This window comes from Hemibagrus wyckioides, linkage group LG03, assembly GCF_019097595.1.
Source record: "Hemibagrus wyckioides isolate EC202008001 linkage group LG03, SWU_Hwy_1.0, whole genome shotgun sequence".
Taxonomy (NCBI): Eukaryota; Metazoa; Chordata; class Actinopteri; order Siluriformes; family Bagridae; genus Hemibagrus; species Hemibagrus wyckioides.
In genome coordinates, this window is record NC_080712.1 from 19,413,228 (window position 1) to 19,437,232 (window position 24,005).

General features: G+C 37.3%; 1 protein-coding gene across 1 annotated transcript; it reads left to right on the forward strand.

Annotated features, from left to right (window-relative positions):
* Nucleotides 1–56: 56 nt before the first annotated feature.
* On the forward strand, nucleotides 57–22,206 carry si:ch211-250c4.3 (uncharacterized protein LOC100535981 homolog). Its single transcript, XM_058385910.1, has 8 exons — nucleotides 57–452; nucleotides 5,863–6,656; nucleotides 13,861–14,022; nucleotides 17,070–17,238; nucleotides 18,070–18,197; nucleotides 19,027–19,145; nucleotides 20,705–20,808; nucleotides 20,968–22,206. Exons 1-7 carry the CDS (start codon nucleotides 371–373, stop codon nucleotides 20,796–20,798), a joined length of 1,548 nt encoding a protein of 515 aa, XP_058241893.1. The 5' UTR covers nucleotides 57–370; the 3' UTR covers nucleotides 20,799–20,808; nucleotides 20,968–22,206.
* The last annotated feature ends 1,799 nt before the right edge of the window (nucleotides 22,207–24,005 follow it).

Consider the following 24,005-nt stretch of genomic DNA (forward strand, 5'->3'; position numbering starts at 1 on the left):
TGCTCAGGCACCCCTCCTCCCAGCTGCTGAGTGGTCGTGCTGCTGGAGGCCGGCGTTCACATTCTCCTCACTGAGTGCAGAAGAGACTCTTCTCACAATATCACACACTCTCATAAAGACAAGAACACAGAGGCCTTTACACACTCGCATCCAGATAGGTATTTTGGCAACATGTCCAAAAAAAGCCTTTCACGCTGCAATGGATATTGGTGGGCTGTTTAACCCTAAATTTTGCTGAACACTTCAAATCAAGGGAATGGAACATTAACACTGGTGTATTCAAATTATGATGAACATCTAAATACTTCAGAAAGGAGCTTTTCCTTACTCCCATCAGTGAAGACTGCTGGAACAGCTGTATTGGACTTTCATGATGAGCTTGAAAAGAAGAAAACCAGGCATGGCGTTTAGCTGGCACAAGTCATTTACCATCCTTACACCTTGGAGGAAAGGTAAGACTCTGACTACCTGCTTTGCCATCCTGTTTATGTGAGATCATGTTACCTGTAATTGTCAGATAAGAAAAACAGATGGATTACTGGATGCAGGTGGTAATTTTTACAGCTGGTGAGTCAGAATTCTTTTGCAAGCAAACTGCAGCTCTGGTCCCAATTTAAACATACCATTTGCCATACATTTAGAACTTCAATTTTATATACTGATTATAACTAATGATGAATTTAGAGAGATGAGATTAGGAATCTATATATGAATATATTAAGAATTTCAAGAATTATTATGTGATAATAATTATTCACATTTTGTGTCAGAACAATGTTTTTTAAACTTACAGTGTAAAAAACAGTCAGCATTTATCACTAATTTCTTACAGTCTGTTTTTTGTGGCTTTGTAGTAACCAGTAAAATGTGGCATACTGGAATGTAATTTTTCACATAAAGTAATCAGTTGGCTTTAATTAGCAAGATTTATTTTAACAGGCTTTCTCTTTTTTTTGTTATCTGTAAATGCAAGTCTAAAGAACATGTTTATGTGTGGCATAAAATGGAGTGCTCGCCACTTTAATTTGTTAAAGACCAATAAAAGTAGAATGCTTGTGGGATAATTTAGAGTTCATGAAATGCTTTTCTTGGATTTGGAAAATGCTGATAGCTGGATGCCATTTTATATTCCAACTATTTTAAAAAGTGACAAACATCAAGCTGAAAGCAAACGATCGAAAAGCTTATTGTTAAACCTAAGTGTCTGTTGTGTTGTTGTTCTGTTTTCTGAGATGTTTGCATATTTCTTCTCATCAAGAGAATATTTCTCCTCATCAAGAAAAATCAAGATTTTTTTGCAAGAGGAAATTTGCAAACGACACCAGATGTTTTTTTTTTGTTTTTTGAAAAATGGTTGAAAAATAATTGAAAAAGGGACATTGTATTTGTGCTATAAATTTAGTGTTCACTAACAGGCTGTTACATTGTTCTCACAAGTACATTAATAGAGTTTTAGTCAAACCAGGATTACAAAAGTGACATCACATGAAAATTTGTTTGTGAGATGACAGACACTGTCACTGTCACTGTATTTTTCTTTCAGTAAATATCTGATATCAAACCAGGGTTATAGATATGAGTGACTCACTAAGCCAGGTGTTGACAGCAGACAAAATGATTTTAAGGCATTTTCGATGTGTTTGACTGTGAATCAGAGTATAAAATAGACTCTAATGGTTTCTAAATCTTGATCCATGAAGACAGTATTTCTGAGTAGTGAGAGATTTAAGTTTTGCTGAGGGTACATCTGGGGGTGTATGTGCATCTGAGGAAATCTATACTGGAGTTACTGCTCCTGCACATTCTTTTCTTATCCTAACAATGTCAGATAATGAAATACTGGGCCTTTCCAGCTCACATTGATAATGTTTCTGGAAAGGGCTTCTCAGGATTCCCATCCCAGCCAGAGAATGGAGGGGAAATACTCCATTATCGCACTGAGAGACAGACAGCCAAGAAGTGCTGAGCTTATAGAAAGAGGGTGGGGGAGGTGGGAAGGTGTGCAGCTGCATTTCGCACCTCATGAAACGTGACATCTGGTCTTTGTCATCTAAAGTGAAGTTACACAAGGCCAAGGAAAAGCAGCAATTCCGTCAAACCGTTTATCAACTACTTAGAAAGTCTGTAGCTGAGAATGACTTTTAGTCTGAAGCAACTCATTCATTCAAACTGAATGAATAAACATTATTTTTTTAAAGGTAACAGTTTGATTCTGTGGCTGATCAATAAGCACAATAAGGTGGAGTTATAGTAGGAGTAGTTCTCATCTTATCTAATCTTAATTTGTCACTTGCTTATTAAAACGTTTCACTGTTGAATAATTTAATCATACTTATTAATCATTATTAAACATAATGTAAAAATTGTGAAATTTAAATTTTATATAAAAATAAAAACCCTAAAGCAGTCAGAAGACAACTTGGTTGATGTATGAGACTGGACATGCTGAATTACAGAAATTTCACCTTGTGGTCATTGAGTCTGACCACCCATAGTGTTAGCCAGCTTCTGACATTCTCTTAAGCTCTTTTAACCATAAAAATAGCAGACCTGTCTTGGCCTGCCTCTGACCTCTCCACCCAGGGTCTCAGTGTCTGAGCCATAGGGGCAGCCTAAGGCTTAGAGAAATCTCTACTTATGTGAAAACATCAGGCTTGGCCAATAAGGCTGCTTATAACACACCTAGATGTATTCAAGATAGAACTAATAGAACAAATAGAACTACAGTTGGTGCAGATCTTAAAAGTTTGGTTTGGATTTTAACCAAGCTTTAAATGACATTTTCTTATACTTAAACAGAGACACTTTAAGTATGATGGACCTCTGTTCAGAGCTGTCTCTTGTCAGTAGTCACCTCACAGACAGACTAGGTAAATCTGACTAGGGCACAGTCTTTCACTTAAGACTACATATCTATGCTTTTATCACACTCATCACTGGAGCACTCAACACTAAAGGGTCCTAAATCAGTAGACCATAGGACTTTTTGCTGGTTGAAAAAACAAACTCTATTCAACAACCTTTTTTCTGGGATCAACATACTGTCTTACCTGACATTAAACAAGCCAAGGCACTGAGTCCCTGATATGACATCATTAAAATAAGTTAGAGACTTATGCCCAAAAAATGTGTGATGAAATACATGCTTAGGGTTTCAAGTCGGTAATAAAGAGCTTCACATTGTTTGTTTCTGGATATAACACCTGTTTCAATACAACAACAAAACAGAAGGTAATGCTGCAGAGTCAGACAGAAAGTTTAGTACATTGTTGAAAGAGGATTAGTCAGAGTGTAAGACTTTTCAGGTACTCATCATCACTCTCTAATTTCATGCCTCTACAACTAAAAAGCTATAATTACAGAAGTGCCCAAAAGCACTAAATATAGGCAAGTCAGATCAGACAGGATAAATACAGTATGTCCATAATATCACCTCAGATAAAGAATTCCTCAAGTTTTTAATTTGCTAAGCAATCATTCCTGAATTTCTGGTCGAAAGAATGAGCATGACAACATATGTTCTGGATTGTGATGTCTAATAAAATGTCCACAAGGTGAAGCTATTAAACATTGCTTAAAGATATCTAGTCTCCTTCTGTTTCATATCAGTCGCCCCACATTCTTAATCATTGCTGAAGTTGAAAAATCAAAGCGAAAGTCTTTATAACTCCATAACTCTTGAGTGAGCACTGACTTTTTTATCAGCCTAAAAATGTGAGGTATTTTCCAGTAGTCCGGAGGGGAAAATCAGGTCTCCTAAAGCCAAACAACTGCTCCAGGTGGGACTAAAATAATTGCTTTACAATTGGAAAAAAAAGCTGGGCCATGAGACAAGGCCAAAGCTGTATTTCAAAAGCAAAATGTTTTGGTGTGTAGAGGGTGGAAGCACAGTTTCCATGGAGTTCATGGATTCAGGTGCTTTTGAAATAATTCATTTGGTAAAAACCTCCTGGGTGATAAGAGACCAGAAAAATGTTGGCCACATTTTCTTCCAACAATGGAATTAAAATGATTTTTTTTGCTTGTTTTTATTTTTAATGCATTCATACTCTGGTGCACCTAGGACCTCAGCATTAGTCACATTCCTGCCTGCCAGGGTCTGGATGAGGGCCTGTTTGATCTCTCTATACCAGCAGCCAGGTCTTGGGGATGTTAATTGAAAACCAAGGGGGATTGAGATGCAGATTGCTTTCTCCTACAGAGTGGTACAAAAAAATGCTCCGCGATCAGCAATTCTGTAATTCTTGCTGGCATACACTGCCCATGAGGATCTGGATCGGCAAACCTTTCTGACTGACCCTTTAAATTGAATTAGCCTGTTTTGTTCTGGGTCTTTGACATCAAGAATCCAATTAATGCATGCTTGACTATTTGCATAGTGAGATCATCAACTTCACACATTATACTGGGAGAGATACCAGCCTCAATGTATTCACTGATACACCGGGCACAGGAGTATATTAAACAATATAAATATCAAGAGTTTTTCATTGAGGACAAGTGTACCAGAAAAAATTTAGAAATTAGATTAGACCCATGCTATAAAGTCTTATTTATGACTAATGAATATATAACAATGTTGATTTACTGCTTTAGATTAATATAATATTGCAAAAACGCACACACTGGCAGGAACACATACCATCCAGGTTTATGTTGTGGTGCTTATAATCATAGCCTGAGGGGTCCTGCCAGGAGTTCATGAGAAAAAGCTGGCAAAACACAGCCATTGTTTTGGATTGGGGAAAAAATCTGGACCAGGAGCAAAGTTTTTATGACCTCGAATGATTGAAATGGTTTGAAACTGTTTGTGTAGAGGGACTATCCAATCTGAAAACAACTACCCACTTGAATGAAAAAACACATTCTTTTCTCAGGGACTTTAAATGACTGATTTTTTTTTTTTTTTACTGAAACATTAAAACAGCTCTAAGTGTGATCCTGACTCCTTATGTACTGAACATACCTTATGTTACTCTACTGTTCAATAAATCATTTAAATCTAATGACAAATAAAAAAAAATTAACTGAAAAAAATGTGTTGTCTTTTGACAGGGTCAAACCTACAACCATTTCTTAAAGGATCAGAAGCATTGGTCTAATTACAGTTTCCAAATAGATAATTTCTGAGTCTGCTGTTAAAACGCTTAGTTGTTCGGGGAAGGGAGCTTATTATTTAACAGTCCCTAGAACCCAGGTAACAGGTCTTTAAAATTCGGACAAAAAAGGAATACTTGACAGACACCTGAAAAGTATCAGATTGCTCAAGGTTAGAAATACGAGAAGTCACATATGACTGAACCCTGTAATGTCATTAACCAAGCCACAAGATCAAAGCTGGACAGTTCAGTGCAGGAGACAGACAGAATTATGGGCTCACTGCATCCTGAGCCTTTTTTTTTTTGGATCTCTGATGCTAAAGAATGCTAAGTATAAAAGATAAGCTTTCAGCACTTTGAACAGATTTTTGAATACTTGCTCTCATATATAATTTGAATGTTGCACTTGAGTCTACACTGTCACATCAGAATTCTTCCAAAAGAAGGGGAAAAAAAAGCATTTTCAATAGCTATTCTTTTCTTGTCAATCAGTGACTACTTATCTTGAAAAAACAAACCCTTGTATTCACATTAATACAATACAAATACAATCCCATTCCAATGTTGTGGATATGTGATTTAGAAGTTTATACAGTTTGTTTAATAATTTACTCAGGTCTGGGCGGTCACAAATTCCTCTTTTTCCTTCCTTCCTCACCTACACAAAACTGAAACATGTCCCTCTGTTTTTGTTGTATTAGTACATAGAATAATATATTGAGTGAGATGATTAAAAACTTTTTTTTTTCTCGCTCTTTTACAGGTAAAGGGGATATGGCTTTAGAAAGTGAGGTTGTGCTGACAAAGATGAAGTTCTTCAAAAACTTCCAGGAGAAACTCTTAAATACTGAGGACTCTGTGTCAAACATGTCCATGCCTGAGCAGGATATTCCTACACCACTCCAGGCTGAAGAAGCAAGCTCTGTCAACAGTGCAGCACCTGAACCAAACATGGCGGATTCAAAGAAAGACTATTTATCTGCAATTTTTTCCAGTACACAGTTGCCAGGTTTGTACAAATTTGAATCAGAGGACTCTGGTGTAGAGATGCATAGTGGCGCGAACTCACCATCTACTCCAACGGGTTCAGAGCAGAGCTTTGTTGTTCACAGTAGAGAGTCTTCATGTGACTCTGGCAATCCCAACCCACATGTACGAGCCAGCAGTCATTTGCTCTCACTGGAAAAGAGTACAGATTCCTTACAGACTGACGCAACATCATATACATATGCCCAAGAAACCAATATCACAGTAGTACAAGACAGACCAGAGGATGAGGTGGATAATGTTCAACTGGAGGTTGTAAGAAATTCAGAAAGGTTAGAGAATGAAACCTTGGTGAAAGCCTCAGAAAGCTGTGAGGATGGATCAGTATGTACAGAGATAGTAGACGCAGTAATAGACGGTGATGCTGATGAGGACACAGGACTAACGATCCATACCAATGACACATATGAAGGGAACATGGAAGTGGATTTGCAACATCAGCCATTAAGGAAAAGCACAACGAGTGACAGTCTGGATGAATACATGGATGAGTGCTGCAGGCTTAGTGAGGTAACTATAACATTTAACCAAATTTGATTGGTATTTACTCTAAAACTTGGGATTGTGTCCAGTTTTATATAAGTAGATCACCACTTTCTACGCAGCTTCAGAGTGACAAAACGTTAAGATGAACATTGCTTTCAGAAGAAAAATCTAACATTTAGACAGTAAAAGTAATTATTTTTGGCAAGCATTCACAGCTGTTGCATTTTTCACACCTTTAGAGGTAGTATGACAGCACTGTGACACTGATACATGGCTAAATATTCTTTTTGGTCTGGGGTTTCAGGGTGACATTTAAACATGCAAATAGGGAATTCATAACTGACATATCGAATGAGCCAAAAAATGCAAAAAGCAATAACTCTGAATAAATATCAAGCAAACATATTAGTGTAAGGTAAACAGGTAATTGGTATCACTGTCAAGACCTTTATCAGATATAATTCTTGATTTCAAGAGTTCTATAACACTTTTATTAAATCTATAGAAGCACATTCATAATACTGAACAGTGTTCTCATTCATAAAGATGCCTGGTAATAAACTCCACCTATTCTGCACCTGGCTGTTCTACAACCTGTTTGATGTGCCGAACATGTCTTCCTTTCATGTTCAAGTAAACTATCTCATACACAAGATATTTAATCAATGGACTTCACTAACAACTATTAAAGTAATAGTTAAGAAGGTTGCCATTTCTTTAAGATGCGAAACTCATTTGGTCTGATTGGTTGACTTGATACATGACATCCACTTGAGGTAAATGCAATACATACAGAACATAGCCAAATAATGTTAGTGAGCTAGATAGCTAGAAACAATTATGAAATTTACATACACTCTCAAATATTCTTGAGATAAAACCACCAAAAACTAGTTAATTCTAAACCTGCAATAATCTTATTTATCTTGAGCATTGTCAACTAGTTCAAAATCACTCAAATGTAGACATAAATATGACCCACTTACTACCACTATGTTAATGTGGAGACTGATTTATCAAATACATTAGCAAAGTCATTGCTAGCTAACACATTACTGTCATAAGTTGGAGGCATAGGAAGGTTCATTAGCAAACATCACAAAACAATTTCAAAACCAATGCACAAAAGTCAAGGCTGAATGTTACTTCAGAAAGTTGGGAAGTGTAGTGTATGGTAGCCATGTTTATATGCCATGGTTTGTTCTGGGAAACAGAGATTCTAGCTGAATCTGGTGTTGACCGGACTATTACACACAATTCATCAGTAGCACAGAAGTGCCTTCTTCCCTGCTGGAAAATCCAGACAACTCTAACCATCTCCCAGCTGCCAAAACACAGGCCTGGAGGGTAGACCAGTAAGTACTGGTAAACGGAAACTGAATTATCTCTATTAACGCTAACAATATGATGTTATTGTTAAGAAAATAACACAACAGTAAGGCAATTAGAAAACATTTATTGATCAATTGGTTAAGTAATAAGAAAGTTGGAAAACTTATAAGCTGTCAAAGATGGTCTACCAGCATGACCAATGTGTTGAAGCAGCATGTAGCTGGCCATGGAGTAGTTTTCAGCAGTGTTATCATTGTTAATATGTAAAATATTTGATTAAAAAGTATTAGTGGATTGGAATTGGCTGTCTTGTCAAAAGTAGGAGTTCAGCAGTAACTCTGGCAAACCTACGTTGTATGGTTGACTTGAGTCTGAAATGTACTCATCCAGTCGTTCAGCACAGACTGAACTCCTCAGGGATGTCAGAACAAATAAACAATAAATGTCTGCCACTCCTTGCTGATTAACAGAATGTTTGGTTGTTTTTCCCCCAACGCCTGCTGCTCCAAATAACTCTGTGACAGACGGTAGTAATAGCACTTCAGCTTGACTGAGCAGGATAAGCTGCTATAAACTGACTAGGTGGCCATGTGTAAATCTTGGATAAAATCACAAAAATCGTCTCTTCTACATCTTTGAACAAAAATGTACCTCTGGCCAAAATCTACACGTACGAATGTACATTTTACATTGTACATCATAATCTTTATTTAGTATAAGCAAAGAACATTCAGCTTTCAACACATTTTAAGGTTGATTTGTAAAAGCAATAAGAGCAGATGTAAATCTACTGTATTTAATGCTTTATTCAGATCATAACATATAACACTATGTCAGTTTTAAACAGTAAGTGTAATTCCCAAATAGATGCTTTCAAGTTAGAGGCTACTCTATAGCTTTCAATAAACAGGCTCACACATTCACTTGAAAGAGATTTAGCTGCTCATATAAACATCTGGAACAAGGGTAATGGCTCATTTGGTTCAATGAACCACATGTAGCCTCTTTAATACAATAAAGTGATTAATGAGGGATATGTGATTAAATATTTGATCTGGCAAGTGAATAGGGTTTTCAGAAAGATTTCAGATTTTCACCATCATTGGTGAAACTGATATTACACTGCTTTTCAGTATAGCTTTAGTAATTCTTTGGAGTAGGTCTTAGGAATGTAAGAGCATAGTGTTCTCTAGAATGGCCATGACATGGGGTATGCTGTGTTCTGCTTCTGTACAGTACAGTACGGCTGTCATGGATTGTGTGTGTGGTGTAGTTTTCTCTTCTTTTTATGGAGCCGCACATCACCCAGCACCTTTTCATCTGTGCTGAGTGACTGTGCAGATGTCTGAGATGAATGAAACCAGCATGGCCAAACGTCTCTGCTGTCTGGGCTCTGTCCTTCCCTAGCCTACCTGGATACATCAGGCAGGTGTCTAAAAGCTTAAGTAACTAAAATATGTATGCAGGTAAAGCCCTTTTTGGTTTTTTATTAATCTGTTAGGGGCTGTTGTGTTGTGTTTTTAAACAATGTTTCTAGAGTGTAGGGGCACAGTGACGACAGGCAGACTGGGCAGTCAACTCTAGCTTCATCATTACCTGTCAGCACACCTAATAAACTAATTCCTCTGCCCACTAAACGGAGCTCTTGGACTGAGGAAAGCGATATGGAACAGGGCTTTAAGATATTTTCCCATCCGCTTCAAGCACAGTAACTTCAAAGGGTTCCTCTCTGCCTTTCTGCTAATCTGATTTGTTTCCTCCTTATAAGGGCAGAACAAGGCTGCAGCATTGCTTTTAATGAGGAAAACAAGATATTTTGCATGTATTTCTATTCAACATGGCAACATCAGTATACTGAAGCCTTTAACACAGGATTAATTAAAGGGATTTGTTTTCCAAGTCAACTTTATACATGTACCTCTGTCTATGTGAGGATCAATGTGACATTCAAAGCATGACTACTCTTGACATAGCATATACAGAAAGTAAGGGTTATTTAACATGTTGCTCCCACACAGATTTTGGAGAGTAAGCACATTTCTCAGCCTCTGGCATATAAACAGAAATCACACCCATAATTTGAGAAAGGCTAAAGTTGGAAAAAAATTAATGTTGGATGAGGTATGAAGAGATAAACTGTGTATATCACACCCACAGACATTTCAGTGTAACTTTGTAATAAGCAGTTCAGAAATGACAGCATACACTGTAGCAGATCATTTTGAGTGCTTTTTTGACATATCTTTGTGCATTATCCTGGGTTGCCAGATTTCAGCAAAATGTTGAGCTTAGTTACATCTTATAAACAAAAAATGGATGGTTTTAAATATCACTGACAGACTGTCTAAACTCATAATGTGTCTTTGTTTATGGAAATTTAATAGATTTCATTCTGATTGTTTGCTATGAAGCAGGATCTTGGTGAAAAAGGAGTGTTTTTAAACTAGGCCTATAGGGTAGTAAAAACCCAAAACCTTGCAAATCTCTTATTAACTGCCATGTAACTGAAAGTGTTCATAGAGAGAGCATGGGTCAGCATGATTCCTGAACCAGTGGACATATATTAGCTCTTGTTGCAGTTCCCATTTTTCACCATAAGTGCAACTGGCAAAAGAAGATTGGCTTTTACTGTATCTGTCAAATAGCTCAAAAATCATTGGAGAACAGCAATATCAGTGGAAGATAAAACTGAGTATGGAGTTGTGAATGAGGATTTTATGAAGATGAAGATTTGCCGAACAGCTGCTAGTCTCCATGGATGCCACAGTACTATTCACTTATAAAACAGAAATAATACAGTTTCTAAAGGAGACTACAGGATTTGTCTAAAGCCTGTATACAGATAGGAAATGTACTGTATGCTTATTAGGGATTATCTGTTTTAATACTGGAAAACTGCAATCCAGCACAGTTTGTGATTTCCCTGCTCAAAGGCACCACATTCAACTGAACAGTTAATTATCAGACTTAGCAAGTGTATTATAGAGAATTAATGAACTATGCTAGAGTCCTGAACTTCAGGACTAGAACTGATGATCCCTAATATAAAGTATGGGAGCTTGCCATAAATAAACCTTTAATGAGTTGACATGTTATGCAGTTTTTTTATTTAAAGAAGCAGGTTTGAAAAAGATCCATGCTGATGAACACATACACCGGATACACATTGTGCTGTTTGTGCAACTCTCCAGATCAGTATAAATGTTTGTCTCATGTTATTTATGACTCTAACACAATTATGTAATCAGTAAAAACTAGTCAGCATGCACAAAAATAATTGTTTACACACAAAAAAACAGTACTTGTTTATTTCAATACATAGCTTTGAAAACATGTTGAAGTATCTGACAGTTGTTTTGACTTAGTTTGTTCTGGTTCATACTAAAAATGACACACACCTTTTTCCATATCTCTCACTCCACCCCACATCTGGCTGGTCATTCCACTCCGATAGAGTCACGATTAGGAAAGAATTTGCACATGAGCAGTTTGCTGTAGATTCTCTGTGGAAAATACATATTTTTCTCTACTGGTGTTCTTGAACAGATTTATCATTTTATTCAGACTAGTTAACAATATATTATATATATATGTTGCATCAATACCACCCAAATATTAAAAACAGCTGTTTTTACTGGGATTGGAATTCAGTCATAACATCCTCTTGACTTTGAGAAGTTGTGGATCACAATATAATAACAAAAACCCAGAGTTTTGTTCAGTTTCAGTTAGTGTAATACATATTGCCTTCTTTTTTGAAGGGGAGGAAGTTAAGGGTGTGGGGCTTTCCCCTGCACTTCCCCTTTCCCCTTATCCAGGACACTTGGGATCCTGAGAAGGATAAGATCTTTTAAACCTCATCCTTATGGGTCAGAGAATAATAATAAGAGCCAAATGACTGGCTTTCCCATCTTCTTGTTACTCAGCTTGTGAGAATGTCCACAAAACCTTCTAAGTTTTTTGGATTTAATAATTTCAGCACAGCATAGCTGACCTGGATGAAGCACTAACTAATGTCCGATCCACTCGACAGAGACATGGTCTGCTAAGAAGAAGAAGCCTTTATTTCTGTCACATATACATTACAGCACAGTGAAATTTATTCACTGCACAGCATCAGCCATGATACAGAACCACTGGAGCAGAGAGGGTTTAGGGCCTTGCTCAGGGGCCCAACAGTGGCAGCTTGGCAGTGCTGGGGCTTCAACCTCAACCTTCCTCAACTCAGAGCCCTAATCATTTGAGCTGCCATAGACAAGCATTCTTAGACCTAGTATCAATGAACTAATGATTGAACCAATGAGACAATGAATAAATAATTTGACTAATCAAGTCACACTTTTCTGCTTGATCAAATACATAACAAATACACTTTCTTTTAACTGCTTTACTAATGTTTAGTACAGTGTACTAAACAATGTACAGTGGCCCTGGGAACACTGCTCCGTCATTATGCCACTCTTAAACGCAAACATTGAATATTTACAGTTATGCAGATCTTCAAATTTATAACAGAAATATTGCCATACTGTATATAATAATGTGACAGAAAAGCAATACTCATAAATGACTATAGCTCACAGTCATAAGTGTGTAACCGTGACCTCTTAAGAATCTCACACTCTGTCAAAGGAAATAAGTGATGTCAGCTCCCAGTATTTTTGCTCCCTGTTATGATTTTGTCTTCTATTGTTTAGCCCCTGTGTTTCCACTGATGGTGGGCTTTGGGATGTAAGCGGCACGGAAAAGCTTTTTGGAGAAAAAAAACCTGGACCTGAGCTCATATCCTGCTTTTGTTGGGGCACTTTTTGGAATGTGGATGATTGTCTAAATATTTGTTCAAAGGTTGAACAACCTTTTCATATCTCATAAAACATGGACATTTGCTGCATTTATGCAAATTGTGAATCAACAAACAAATAATTGCAATTATTGCTTTGTACCTCAAATAAATATAGTCTATTTAACCACAATTAACTCACTGACTAAGAGCTGAGAGGTAAGAAGCGAAATATCTGCAGAATTCTAACATTTTCTTAAAAATAAATAAAAGTTGTGATCAGTTCATCACTCAATGGTAGCCCAAAGTAAATGTGCCCAGAAATATGTACAATTAACCCCCTAAGCCTAGCCCTTAAGCTTAGCACTTGCTAGCGCTGTTGAATATCGAAAAAAAATAATAATACAGGAATTAGATGGATTTTAGACTTTAAGAACCCTGAAGTAAGCTTTGCAGTATAAAATGCGACAGTATGCAAATGAGATATTTAGAGATGCTTTAAATGAGATTTCAATCATACATGGGATTTTAAAAATGTAAAAATACGCCACAAATAGAGTAGCATAAATCTGTAGCTTACAGTTTAAATGCAGCTATGATATTCATACAAATTGACTGCTGCCTCATGGGTGAATATGTAACACGGTAAGTTCTAGAGAAGAAATGTTTTTACCCCCTTATATGACTGGACTGCAGGCTAGCATCAGTGTTTTAATAGAGCAATGCTGTGAAGAACTGAATGTGCACATGGCATTTACAATTATTTTAATAGTTCTAGTGCTAATTCTAAACACCTGCTTCAAATGTGCTTATAAAGCTGTTGAAAGTCTAAACAAAATTCCACTGTGAACATAAAAAAAAAACCTTTTAAATTGCTGGGTGGGAATTATCTCATGCACTGGAATTTACATTCTCACTTACATGACACTTCATACTTGGCTTCTTAAATTGTAATTTTTTTTTTTTTTTTTTTAAAAAGTACATTTCTTAAACGTTTAATTTCTTATGGGTTACGCCAGTCGGCACCGGTCCAGTGATACTGTCTACACATTATTTTCCAGGGCTTTTCTCCTTATTGCTAATGTGATCAGTGAATGCTTCCCCTTTGTGTGTCAGGTGAGCCAGGCTCAGTCTAACCCACTGGGCTCAGGACTGGGCTACCTGGAACACATCTGCCAGCTAATCGAGAAAATCGGACAGCTACAGGAGCACAACCTCAAACTTCAGAAACAGATATGTATCCTGCATAAGGAAAGCAAGACAAAGAAAACTAAGGAGGTAGGTCCAATGAACTCATTATAACTTAAAGGACACATAGTGTCATTTGTGACCACATAAAAATCCTTCAAAATCCTTCATGTTTTTTTTTTCATCATTAAAAATTTGCAGTAACAGTCACACCCTAAACAAGAATCACTGAAATTATAATAGATAAGATACATTAAGTTTGGTCTAAGTAAACCTAACAAAAATTAATTTAGGAATAAACTCCAGGTGACACTTGGTTTTATGTATCTACAGTCTTAAATGAGAGTTTGTTGGAACATGTTGCCTCAATATAAATCCAGCAGTTCTGCACAGGCCTTAGAAGTAAGTTGTTTGTCAGATAAAAGTGCATTTAATAAAAAGCACATCTGGGTTAAAGCCTCATACACATATGGTCCACATATTTCAAGACATCCTCTTGCACCCTCCACAACACAGCTGAGGTATTTGCATTATCTCATGATGTTGCTGATCTTATAATTTTTGTTTGTTAGTCCTTCGAATTGTCATTTTTGATAAAGAAGTATTGGGCTTAACTTTTTCACTTTCTACCAAGGGACATTGGATTGTTATGGTCTTATAGTCAGTGGATTGAATATTATTATTATGTTTTAAAGGAATAGTTGTTTTAATTTGTCCAATTTTTTGTAACTTACATATTTCTACGAAAATAATAAAGACTATGCTGTATTACATTCTCATATATGAACTACAATCTGTTGTCTATTCTAAGCTCTATTTTTGTTCTTCACATCTAAAATGCCAGCTGTGGTACAATGACTGAGCATGTGAAATGTGCTTCATCAGTCCAATGTTACAAACTACCTTGGTCTTAAAATGGCTACTATTTTCTTAGAAGGGAATCTATAGAATGCATTCTGCTTGCTTGATCATCCTTCACCCACCTTTGTCCCACTTTAGACATCTGCCCTATGACTAAAAACCCATGCCAGCACATTGTGTAGCTGTCTGCCTGCCCTTTAAAGACTCTGGCCACTGTGAGAGCTGTTTTGTTCATGGTTTTTCTAGAAAGCCTGTTCCAAACTGGCTCTGTCAGGTTGGGCGCTCAGTCCGGAAAAGCTTTTTGCGACACAGTGAGCGAGCTCAGCAGGGAGCCGCACTTCAAAGTCATCAAAGACAGCGAGCGAGGCGAAAGTGAGGGATTGGCATAGGCAGCCATTCTGAATTCAGACCAAGAATCCTCTCATTTTCAAGCTCCAGAGTTTCATTAGCACATTCTGGTAAAGGTCTTGTTTAAATGTTTATGCATTTTTAAAATGTTTCTACTCCCCTGCTGTGTTCATTTCTCCCATCTTGGAAGGCTGTGCTGCAACAGTGGTGTCTTTTCATGGCAACCTGATATCTTGTACATGTTCTGTATCCCAAATAAATGCTTAGTTTGTGCCCCTTTTATGACAGTTGTATGAAATTTTAGTAAACATGGGTGGAAAGTAATCAGCAGTGGTATCATATTCTTATACAAAACAATGCTTTCAATGGTGGGCAAATGTTGTAGACCACACTGCTTGTTCATTCTCTCTGGGACAACAATTCCCCCTGTTATGTGTGTATGATGGATGAAAAGGCAATGGGGCCACAACACGCCATCACACACATCAAAAGACAGGGGAACTCTGCTGAAACGTGCCCCAGTCTCTGTAATAATGGGCCCAGCTGACACGCCAGTCTCCTCCCTGCTGTTTCCAGCCACCCTCCTCTGCACCCTCAAGACAGCCTTTCATTTGTAGTCATTATAATCCTTCACAACCCAGACAATAAGCAGTTACCACCTACATGGTCTTGTCTCTCTTACTACTCCACTAAAGTACATATTACCTCTGACCAATCTCAAAAGCAGAGACAGTCTGTAAAAAGAGGACTTGGCACTGATTTAACTTTAATATATACTGTATGTTGATAATATACCGCAGCAGACGTGCCACTTTCCTCTTTGCATTTCATGAGAATGTAGGGAAATGCTTTGATCCATCAGGCATGAAATTCTCATCTATACAAATACAGATAGATGGCCTCCATTTCCTGATTCAAATATCAAGGCCATGGCCTTTTCCTGTACATATTTCAAAGCTTGCTAATTTACACGATTGATATTGTCTATCTATATACAGTAAATGCATGTGAACTACACCACAGCATCAAAGCATGAGGGCAATAACAGGAAAAAGGCCATGTTTGATTACACAACTTCTGGTTTTATTTTAGCAATTTCTTTCTTTTTTTTTGTAGATGTGTGCAGTAACAATTGTGTCAGCTGATTATACATGGCTTATTTTCAGTCCACGTCAGTGATGTATCGTAACGTCATCAGAAAATGAACAGGCTGTCTTTTGATGAGAAAATGAAAGGAGACCGACTATAAGCATGTGTTTTCTAATCTCATTACACAAAAAGAAAGACAACAGAACCTTATGTTTAGGTCTTCTTTCTTTAAAAACAAGTGAATTAAAGGAATACAGCTTTTCTGTTGATCAGGTTTGGAAACATGGCATAAAAATTATGGACTCTAAAGACCTCTATGAAATCATGTATTGAGCTGCCTATCTGTCTTAATTGTGTGTGTGTGTGTGTGTGTGTATGTGTGAGTGAGTTTATCTCACATCATTCAGTTAGCAGAAACATTTATACTTTCTACCAAAGTATTTATTTCTACTAATGAAGAAATATTACCAAATAATGGTTAAGTACAGTAACAAAGTATTCCTACTTTGTTAGTACACACTACAGCAGACAACACAAGTGTGTGATGGCTTACATCATCCTACACTCAAATAAATATGAAACAGATGGTGAACATACTTGGCTCACCGGCCAAGTATGTTCTGCTGAGGGCTTTTCTTGACCCATGGGTGTGAAAAATAACAGGCTAAATTATCCTTATGTGTACTCTGATCCCTGTGATTTATTATCATATTATTATTGTTTTAGAATACTATCACTATTAGAAACTGAGAATTCACTCTTATGACTGCTAAAACTATTTGTGACTAAACCTTCCTGATTTCCACTAATCAACACCACCCAATTGCTGTATGTTTCAGGATTTCTTCCAACAGCATTGTCACTGTGGGGCAGCCAGTTTGGCTTATCAGGAGTTAAAGAGACATTCACGCAGTGACTTCTTCAGCCTAACAGCATCCAGTGGCACACTGTCTGACCTAACCACCATTCCTGAGGGCACACATATCCCACTTAGGCCAGTTTTCAGCAGTGAGTACAGCCCTGTTGTGAGATAGTTGGGTTGTTAACAAAAATCAAAAGTTTCTTTAGGGTTCTATTGGGCAATAGAGATCAGCAATTGCAAAAATGCCAGGATTGTTTGGAGTATTTGTTTTCATTCCCCAGAGCATCAATATTTGTTCAAAAACTTTGCTGGAACCAAGTTGAATAGCACTTCTCTGACCATAACACATGTTAAGTGTTAAGAATGTACTGCCTATTAAAAGCCTATTTTAGTGTGTTAAGAATGTATCGCCTATGTAAAGCCCATTTTAGTTAATGTTTATGTATCTTCATATTAATGTGATGACTGAGTAAAATGTTTCTTGCTTCACACAAACCACAGGGGACTCCAGGTGCATATTCCCCTCAAGTTCACATTGGGTGTGTCTTAAGCTGAAAGTAATACTGCCCAAAACAAACCCTAGAGTCATTTCCAAATGTTTTTCTTGCTTATTTTCTAAGCATCAGACATTCCCAGAGGTGTAGGGGTGTGGTAATGTAGAATTATTAGTTATTACTTCACTGAAAGGGTAATTCCTGGCATTTGGCTTACAAAGAGAGAATCTCTCTAACTGCATAACTTCACCAGGGATTATTTTGGTATTCTGCACTTTATCCCTGCATAGGAAAGTAAAGTGTTTAAATGTATTGTTGTATGCATGTGCCAACCCAAATCTAGAGATCCCAATGGAGCAGTGATTCACTTGACCATCTGTCATAACAGTTCTTTCCTCTTTGTGATAACTGTTTCTGACTGTGTGACTTTGTGATAACTGTATCCTGTAATAAGGATCCATATCTGGTTTGATTTTGGGACAGATTGTGAAGGAGGCTGCCAGCAGATTATGCCTGTGTGGAGAAAAGGCTTTAACAGGAGGAGCTATGCAGAGGGGGAGGCCAGATACCTGAGTGACAGCTCAGAGGTTCTCTCTGCTCCCCATAGACGGGTGAGTCATGTGTGCTGATGAACTTTAGTAAACTCTTCTCACTCACACTAATGATTTGTCATCAAGCATAGTACACATAAGACTATAAGGGAGGGTGTGACTCATGCTGTCATATTATACTATGAACTAACAGAAAGCAGATGCATGAACTCCTAATGTACATGTAAAGATTACATCACTCCATGAAGCCTAAATATACTTTGTAGATGTGTAGATAAATGTGAACAGTCTAAAGCTATGACATGATCTTTGAAAGAGGAACAGAGGTAAAGCCTCTCAGGTCCAAGGTATTTAAAAAAAAAATGTTTTAAATGTTTTTATTGTTCACACACACACACACACACACACACATACAGCTTTAAAATTGAAACCATTCAGAATGGACAGAAATGGTTGTATGAAACAAAACATATATAGAAATCTTCCTCTTAAACAACTGAATAAACTATATACACTTCTGCTAATAAAAATCACTTGCACTAGAACCTTTAAAAATACTTATATATGTTAGATAAATCCAATTACCTGAGCCAGAAGGCTTTTTCATAGATGTAGGAGTTCCTGAATTTAAACTTTATATAAATAATACTTGTGGCCCAAACTGAAGAAGGCAATTTTATAAAGTTTTACTTTATAAGAATATAAAGTATCCTGCAATGGTCTGTATGAAGGAATGGTCCTATGAAAGTATCTTCAATGTTAATACACATTGCAGGAATAGGCATGATGCTATAAATGTGAGTCTTCAGCAAATTGATATTAGTATTACATTGTCATGTGCCCTGTTTTTAAGATGATATTTATTTTTATTTGCTGTGTGTATGTGCAGCCAGAGAACTATACATGGGGCAGGGTGAAGGAGTTGGTAAAGAAGAGCAAGCTGAGGAACCAAAGCCGACTGGGTCTGTCATCCAGCTCCTTCAAGAGGTCATGTCCACAGTTATACAGGTATGTGATACCCAAAACATCTGCAGCCATATTCACCTCATCTGAATTAGGACCAGATGAACCAATTATTAATGTAACAGATAGAATTGATTAAGATTTCATTCAATCTAGGTTAAATCTGTCCTTAGAAACCCAGACACATAAAGCTAATAGGGATATATGGCATGAGGATGCAGTAATATGCAACTTGTACATCTTTGGAAGGACGTTAGGGTGTATTAACTGAAAGTGAACAAGAAGTGAGCATGAACAACTTTATTATGATGTAGAATATGACAATCAGCCATCAAACCCTGTTACAGTATAACCTTCATGGATTTTTTTCTTCCTTTCCCACTCCTACAGCAAACATTCTTCAGTATTTTCAGCTGAAGTTAATCTGCTTTATTTCTTATTAACTAAAAACAATATTATTAAAGAAAAAACTCAGACTGAAAATTCTTTGACAAGCTTTCTGCTTAACAAATAAGACAATTTATAATAATTATGACATTAAAATTAATTAAATAAGCACAATGTAATGTGGAAGTAGTTAGAACAGGAATGTTTATCCTTCATACCAAGTCTGGGTTCTACAGTGTTTTCAATAAAAGTCTTTCATGGAAAGTAAAACTAACTGATTGCCACAGAGAAATGAAAAAGGATATGGCCATTAAGACATGAAAAACAAAAGTTGCTGAGAGACTTGCATGATTACATTGAATTCTCTGTAAACCTCCTGCACTTCCTAATCTCATCTATACACTAATTCCTTTCTAATACTTTGGCACTGTGCTCATGTGGTAGTTGGTGACTAGTACTGACTTCTGTAACTGAATATTCATCATGGAGTTATTCATCAGGTCATGCCATGTCATACACACAGTCATCTCATACCCCGGGAGCTAATTATGCCTAGTGGTACATTCTTGTTCACTAGATTTTCTCAAAAAGTTTTCTCCTTTTTCTTCTTCAGAAAATGATTATGTTTTAAATGTTTAATTAAATTAAATGTTTAGCTGTTAGACCCTATGCAGGAACAGTGGCCTGGTTTTGTTTAAGGGTCTTTTAGCAAAAGGAATCTGGTGGGAGTCACACAGCTTGCTGAAACAACTATTTCTCTGCCCCCTCAACGTCATGCGCAAGTGAGCTGCAGTCCTCCTCATACGTGCTTTGGCATTGGCTCAGATGAATAGTTAGGGGCTGCAGTGTCAGGTTCAAGGTATGCTTGGAGGAGTAGGAGCATTGCACTCATTAGATGAGATATGGATGTGCCAGTTTCACATTCATCCCAAGAAAGAGTTTAATTTCCTGGGAAATAGTTAAAGGGACAGCTTAACTCTTTACATGTGCTTCTTCATAAATATACAGATGAGAAATGTATAAAATATTAAATATACTGAATACCTGTGCTTGAGCAAATAGTTTGTAAATATGTAGAATTTAAAGAGACAGACTTAAAACTTATACTACTATTTCTACTCCTACTATTACTACTACTACTACTACTACTACTACTAATAATAATAATAATTAATAATAATAATAATAATAATAATCTTTGTCTGTTTCATCTGCAGGCCTGAATTGGGGCAAATGGAACTGTCCAGAAGAGACAGGAACTCTATGATTGTCCTCGGGCATCAAAAACTGGACTATCACTGGCCTCACTAGCACTGATCAGGTCAGTCATACAAACTTGTAATTGTTTCTTCACACCTCTTTAAGTTGTAAAAACATAAAGGTTCAATGAACTGTGGTGCAATCAATTAATAATATTGCTTAACTAAAGCTGACAGGCCCTCATGTATTCACAGCTTTACTCTCTGTTACTGTTTTCCAGCTGGACACTGAACAGATGCCGTATGATGAGAAAACATTTCCTTGAAGAGGAGGACACGCTGAAGTTGTACAGAACATGGGGAAAGGTAGAACGAGAAAAGGGAGGACAAGAAGATGATGATGAGAAAGTGATCTGATTGATTAGAGAAGGGTACCGATAGAAAACTGAGGTGGCCCTCATAGCTCACATATAAAATGTTCAACAAAAATATCTGTATGTGTGTATATGAGTGTACAAAGGACCTACACATATGACTGGCTCATTTTCATGTTGTACGTTAGATTCTATGTATGAATGTTAAAAAAGGAAATGTTTTGGGCATTTGTATAGTGTATACAGTGCCATGCACATGGTGTGTTACTAGAAAGTAGTATAACAAATGAGAGATTTTATCTCAGAACAGTATAAATTTCAATATATTCTTATAAATAAATAAAAATAACAGAAATATTATTTAATTCAATAATAGACTGTGTAAAAATATAATCCGTACTATTGGCTGCTTTAGCTTGGACCATTTCATTGGATCTCCATCTATTTCTGTAAAATATCTAAAAGATGTCCCAACACTAACAAGAAATGAAATACATGAGATACTGTTAAGCAATCTACAATACATTTTGAAAAACAAAAAAGGCCTTGAAAATAATGTACTAGAACGTTGAGCCTTGCACTGTAGCTGATGGTCCTGTGGTCTGCCTGACTGTCAGGTGTTACACACTATTCATGATAATACAGGTATATTACATCATAGCCAGTCTGGCAGGAATGTCACCAAAATGTAACTGCTATGTTATGTAAATATATTACATTCACAGGACAGCATGCAGTGAATTGAACAAGACAAACTGGCTTAAGTGTTTCTTTGCCCAGCGCAAAGTCAAGTCAGTACACAACAATAGCCTTGTAACTTACCATATCATACATAGAGTTACAAAATAATGTAAGCATTATTTGTGTGTTTTTACAGTGTGTTATTTCGGTTGGGTTAAAGAGCATTAAAGACTAGGTGGTTTACTGTATATTGTATACTTGCAATATTGTATTTACAAGTTTACATGCAGAATTTTTCAGATGACTACAGAAAAATGTGTGTTGATGTATTAAAAAGAACTTTGTTGAGAGTTGTTCTTATTCTGTGTATTGTACTATATCCAAATGGATGGAATATTTCAGTATGCATATTGCATTCCTATTCCATATTATTTTTAATAAATAAAATGTGATATTTCTAATAAAGTACTAGTCCTATTTATGTTTCACAAAATTCATTCCTTCACCCATTGTAAATTCAAGATTTAAATGAAAATGAATTCAGCAGGATTTTGCAGGACACAAGTCATCATTTCTATATACACTATATTGCCAAAAGTATTCGCTCACCTGCCTTGACTCGCATATGAACTTAAGTGACATCCCATTCCTAATCCATAGGGTTCAATATGACGTTGGTCCGCCCTTTGCAGCTATAACAGCTTCAACTCTTCTGGGAAGGCTGTCCACAAGGTTTAGGAGTGTGTTTATGGGAATTTTTGACCATTCTTCCAGAAGCGCATTTGTGAGGTCACACACTGATGTTGGACGAGAAGGCCTGGCTCTCAGTCTCCGCTCTAATTCATCCCAAAGGTGTTCTATGGGGTTGAGGTCAGGACTCTGTGGAGGCCAGTCAAGTTCATCCACACCAGACTCTGTCGTCCATGTCTTTATGGACCTTGCTTTGTGCACTGGTGCACAGTCATGTTGGAAGAGGAAGGGGCCAGCTCCAAACTGTTCCCACAAAGTTGGGAGCATGGAATTGTCCAAAATGTCTTGGTATGCTGAAGCATTCAGAGTTCCTTTCACTGGAACTAAGGGGCCAAGCCCAGCTCCTGAAAAACAACCCCACACCATAATCCCCCCTCCACCAAACTTTACACTTGGCACAATGCAGTCAGACACGTACCGTTCTCCTGGCAACCGCCAAACCCAGACTCGTCCATCAGATTGCCAGATGGAGAAGCGTGATTCGTCACTCCAGAGAACGCGTCTCCACTGCTCTAGAGTCCAGTGGCGGCGTGCTTTACACCACTGCATCTGACGCTTTGCATTGCACTTGGTGATGTATGGCTTGGATGCAGCTGCTCGGCCATGGAAACCCATTCCATGAAGCTCTCTGCGCACTGTTCTTGAGCTAATCTGAAGGCCACATGAAGTTTGGAGTTCTGTAGCAATCGACTCTGCAGAAAGTTGGCGACCTCTTCGCACTATGCGCCTCAGCATCCGCTGACCCCGCTCCGTCAGTTTACGTGGCCTACCACTACGTGGCTGAGTTGCTGTCGTTCCCAAACACTTCCACGTTCTTATAATACAGCTGACAGTTGACTGTGGAATATTTAGGAGCGAGGAAATTTCACGACTGGATTTGTTGCACAGGTGGCATCCTATCACAGTTCCACGCTGGAATTCACTGAGCTCCTGAGAGCGACCCATTCTTTCACAAATGTTTGTAAAAACAGTCTGCATGCCTAGGTGCTTGATTTTATACACCTGTGGCCATGGAAGTGATTGGAACACCTGATTCTGATTATTTGGATGGGTGAGCGAATACTTTTGGCAATATAGTGTATTTCTATCACCTTAATACTGTAACATTTCCTTACAAAGCAAGAAGAAATTTTGATTTATACCAGAAGATGCCAGGTGTCCATTTTGTCAAAGCCTTTTAAATTCTATAAATAAAATGTACTGATATTTGTTCATATAATGTGACGTATTGTCTGATATTTATTTAACTGTACATTCAGTGCTCATGGTTGTGGTGGATCTGAAGCCGATCCTGGTAACACAGTGCCATATTTATAGGAAGTGAGAAGAAACATGTTTTGCACAGAAACTCCAGACAGACAGTAACCTGAGCTCAATACTCTCAAGGAATATGAATATTTCCTCCGAAGGACAGACTAAAGTCCTCAAAAATATTTTTAATTTATCAAACTTTCAATTTTTAATCTATGAATGTAATTTAATATATTAATCTAAATTGTACTTTAGCATGCATT

What these genes read in the sequence shown, in the direction of transcription:
- si:ch211-250c4.3 (XM_058385910.1), top strand. Translation starts at nt 371, where the DNA reads ATGATGAGCTTGAAAAGAAGAAAACCAGGCATGGCGTTTAGCTGGCAC. An exon ending in CCTTACACCTTGGAGGAAAG is followed by an intron (nt 453 to 5,862) that starts GTAAGACTCTGA and finishes GCTCTTTTACAG; the next exon opens with GTAAAGGGGATATGGCTTTA. An exon ending in AGACAAAGAAAACTAAGGAG is followed by an intron (nt 14,023 to 17,069) that starts GTAGGTCCAATG and finishes TGTATGTTTCAG; the next exon opens with GATTTCTTCCAACAGCATTG.